The 4,002-nt window shown below is 33.3% G+C and overlaps 1 protein-coding gene across 1 annotated transcript; it reads right to left on the minus strand.

Moving 5' to 3' along the window:
* Positions 1-1,716: 1,716 nt before the first annotated feature.
* Positions 1,717-3,540, minus strand: LOC134800072 (solute carrier family 35 member G1). The gene is made up of 2 exons (XM_063772536.1): positions 3,360-3,540; positions 1,717-3,278 (listed from the first exon to the last, which is right to left on the minus strand). The coding sequence occupies exons 1-2, from the start codon at positions 3,361-3,363 to the stop codon at positions 2,221-2,223; spliced, it is 1,062 nt and encodes a 353-aa protein (XP_063628606.1). The 5' UTR covers positions 3,364-3,540; the 3' UTR covers positions 1,717-2,220.
* Between the last annotated feature and the right edge of the window lie 462 nt (positions 3,541-4,002).

The raw sequence follows: 4,002 nt of genomic DNA on the forward strand, positions 1-4,002 counted from the left end.
CTGACATAAGAGCTATGGGACATATTTTTGAGATGATTTGTGCACCCATATTTTTACAGTTGACTGTACCTTCCGATGCCGATAGCGCAAATTCAATTCCAATAAAAAATATGTACTTAATTAAGACTTTAATATTTAAATTAAATTTGTTGTGTAACAAGTGTAACCCATAAAATGAGAGTAATTTTCGTTACACAATGTAAAAATAAAATCTATAATTGGCAAAATCACGCCTTAGTTGGTAGGTATATGTATGTATAAGAGAGGTATTTTGGGTCGCTGCGCCAGAGGAGTTAGTATTACATATGAACCTCGATAAGGTGAAACCCTCATTAATGCGAATTAAAATAGGTATTTCATTAATAAAAACAAAGTATTTCCAGCTAAAATAGTTAGGTAGGTATAAGGTGTATTCGGGTATTACCGAATGTCGGATATTTCCGAAATTTAGATGAAAATCACCCTTAATTCCATCATAATAAAAGTCTCTTTTCGGAATTATCCGACAGTTTTCGACATTCGGAATTACCCGAGTAAACCTTACTAACAAATAAGAAAATCCCAGTTATTAGTGAAAGGGAAAAAATCCAATTAGGTATAAAATAAAAAGCAATCAAGCCGAACCTTAATTCCTCAGAAATGTGTCGAAATATTAGTAGTATTATAGATATCTCTTTACATAGATTTGCAATACCTGCCTATCTTTCCTTACTACCTATGAACTAACCAGAATGAATGATACCTAATGAACAGTGAACTATACTATAGGTACGATATGAACAACGTGTGATATGTTCTAAACACTAGTGATAACGGCAGCATGATAGAAATATGTGCAAATTGCAATTATTCTAATAGATTTAACATAATTTATAATACAAATATCAAAGACTAGAATGAGTGTTGTATGTATAAAAAAATACTTAAATTTAATAATCACTATTTCCTACGTTTCGTAGGTACAAAGATAATATTGTTAAGTAAGTATATCAGCTTTCAGTTCGTTCAGCATAGTGCTAATTTTACATATAATGTCCTGTAAATAATGGACACCTTACTAACCCTTGAATGTGCCGTCTAAAATATTTCAAAATTGCGAAATTTCCATAAGGAAAAATTTTGGAAACTTTTTTTTTTGTGCATGGGAATCGACATTTTATATTTCTAAAATGAGTTTCTACTGTTGCCTAAAAAAAAATTCTGAATTTTCCGAGAACTTAATAGAAACTCCGCAACTTGCGCATCTGAAGTTGTTCATAATTTACAGGACGACCGGTATAACGTCACGCACTAAACGAATACAGAAAGTAAACAAGCAGTCAAACTCGAAAAAACAAGAAATATCAACATGTACCTATAATTATACTCGCAAGAACTAGTGGTTCTAAGGTTTAAAATTAAAACTACAAGGAACAAGTGACTAGTACAGGCAACACACAACTCAAGTTACGATGGACTTAATTAACAGTCTTTTAGGGTGAAAGGTCTTATTTTACGCATTAAATCAATACTTAGCTAATGAGAATAATGAATATTACATATGTTCAATTTAACCCTATAATTGGCAATTGTTTTTTTTTGTTTTACTTTAGTCTGGACATAATGACATCTGTAATGTAATTAATTCCGCTGTGTAAAGAAAATTACTTGTATATTTAAAAGAGTAACTTTTGCAACACATTGGAAAAATATTGCAACACATTGGAAAAATATTTCATCTTAAAATCTATTTGACCAAAACTAATTCAAATTTAGTCAAATAATGATTAAACAGTATGCATAATAATAAGCATATATAAGGAATATACACTGCCAAATATAGGGTTAAAATACTAGGCATATTTTTGCTACACAGGGAAGCAGGTGATGCTGATGATTGTTGTAAATAAAGCATATTAAAAATATAAGTTAAGTTAACTAATTTTGGTTAGACAACCATAATAAGGGAGACCCCTTGTATTAAATTTGACTTCTGAGTTTGTTTGTGACATGTGCAATAGTTTGCATTGTGTTATTTTTATGCTTAATAGTACTACTTAATGGCAAAATATAATGATCTATCTTATAATTACAAGCAAAAATTTTACAATAACACTTCAAACAATACAGTAAAAACATTTTTGAAATGACATGTGATACATGAGCATTCACAACATTTGTTACATTATAATCACTTACACAATATTATACATCATGGATTCAAGATTCAAAAATATATAATTATTTTGCTAGAATACCTAATTTACTTCTCATTTCAGAGTCGGCAGGTAAAGCCATTGCCCACTTTCGTAAGCCTACCAGGATGACAGAACTGAGTACTAATACAGCACCTATCACAGATGCTTTACTCGGCATCTCATTGAAAAACATGATTTGCCAAAGAAATGCAAAAACTATGTCTGCTGAGCGGGCTATAGCCACTGGTCCCGCTTGCTCCATTTGTAATGCCATTGTGAGCAGTATCTGTCCCAAATAACTAAACAATGCAAGACAAACAACCAGGAACCGTTCTGTACCACAGTTTGGCATGCATAACACACCGGCAATAATAGAGTAGAACAAAGTTTGCAAAATAGCATACATTCCAAAATTGGTCATTATGACTGAGAAATGGAGCCCTTTCAGTATTCTCAGCAACACATAAGCATTGGCGCCAAAAATTGTAGAACCGAAGGCTGCCAAAGCTCCCTTTACTGTGTTATAATGGTAATTCTGATGAACCTCCGCATCCCCTCCAAATATAAATGGGGGATTGGTAATCAAAATAACCCCCAATAGAGTTAATACAATGGATACTATGTTCCAAATGCCGCATGGCTCTTTTAACAGTACACAAGCAAATATTGAGACAAAGACAGGTACCGAAAACACAATAACTGAAGCATCAGCCAATGGCATGTGCCGGAAGGCATAAAAACTGGACAATAAACCAATTGTGCCCATCAGTGACCGTAAAGCGAGCATTAACCTCTTACCTTTCGGAAATATAGGTTGATTTGTGTAGATTACTATAGGTATTGTAGGTAAGAGTATCCCTATGAACCTGCACATGGCCAGTTGTATAGGATCTACATTCACAAGACTCTTAACAATCACAGAGCATAGTGAGAAGAATAAGGATGAGAGTGTGGCCAGTATCAAACCGAAGAAAGGGCAGCGTTTAATAAGCGGGCGCTTGTTTTCCAGCAGATTCGGTATGCTTTCATCGCCGCTTCCTGCTGAGAGGTCTACGAGGTGTTGCAGCTCTAAGTGTTCCGGCATTTTTCTTCGTACCAGTCCTGTAACCGCACCCAGTATTATACCACCACCACCGCCACCCATAAAAGATTACGATACCAAACAATATATTTACAACTTACCCATACAGTGTTTTTAAGTCGAGTATTCAAATGTTTCTAATAACAATATACAATGCCTTAAATACCTTGTCGTTCATAATAAATAAACAATGTTTTGTGTAATATTCATGAATTCGTCATGGATTTTACTTCCCTCGCCCCATTGCTTGACAGATCAAATCTGAAAAGAGTGAAAAGTGAAATGAAATTTCAGAATGAAAATGAAAGAAAATATCAGAAATTACAACTAGCTGTCAATTTATTTGCGTTCAGAAATTAGTTGCGTTCAAAATGTTTAAATGTTCAAATACACTGTCTACCTCGAAAATCGAAATCTCTATCGCTACTGCAACGTTTTGTAAAGTTCATTGTTTGCCTCTCTTTCTAATAAGCTAATTTGTTAGGAAGAGAGGCAAACAGTGAAACTTATAACGTTGTACTCTGGTTGTACTTTTATAAAAACGAAGAACGAACGTAATTGCCTCCCACAATTTTTTTGTTATCGCGATTCTTTGGCGGGAATTTAAAAAAAGTAGTCGGAAAATTTTCGCTCCAACTTTTAAAATTGTTATTTATTAGATTAAAGTTGTTTAAACTAACTTAACTTGTATATATTTAATGTAAAAAGTTGTAAATAATTATAGTTAGTGTTTTAACAATGGCA

Source organism: Cydia splendana, chromosome 19, assembly GCF_910591565.1.
Source record: "Cydia splendana chromosome 19, ilCydSple1.2, whole genome shotgun sequence".
Lineage (NCBI taxonomy): Eukaryota > Metazoa > Arthropoda > Insecta > Lepidoptera > Tortricidae > Cydia > Cydia splendana.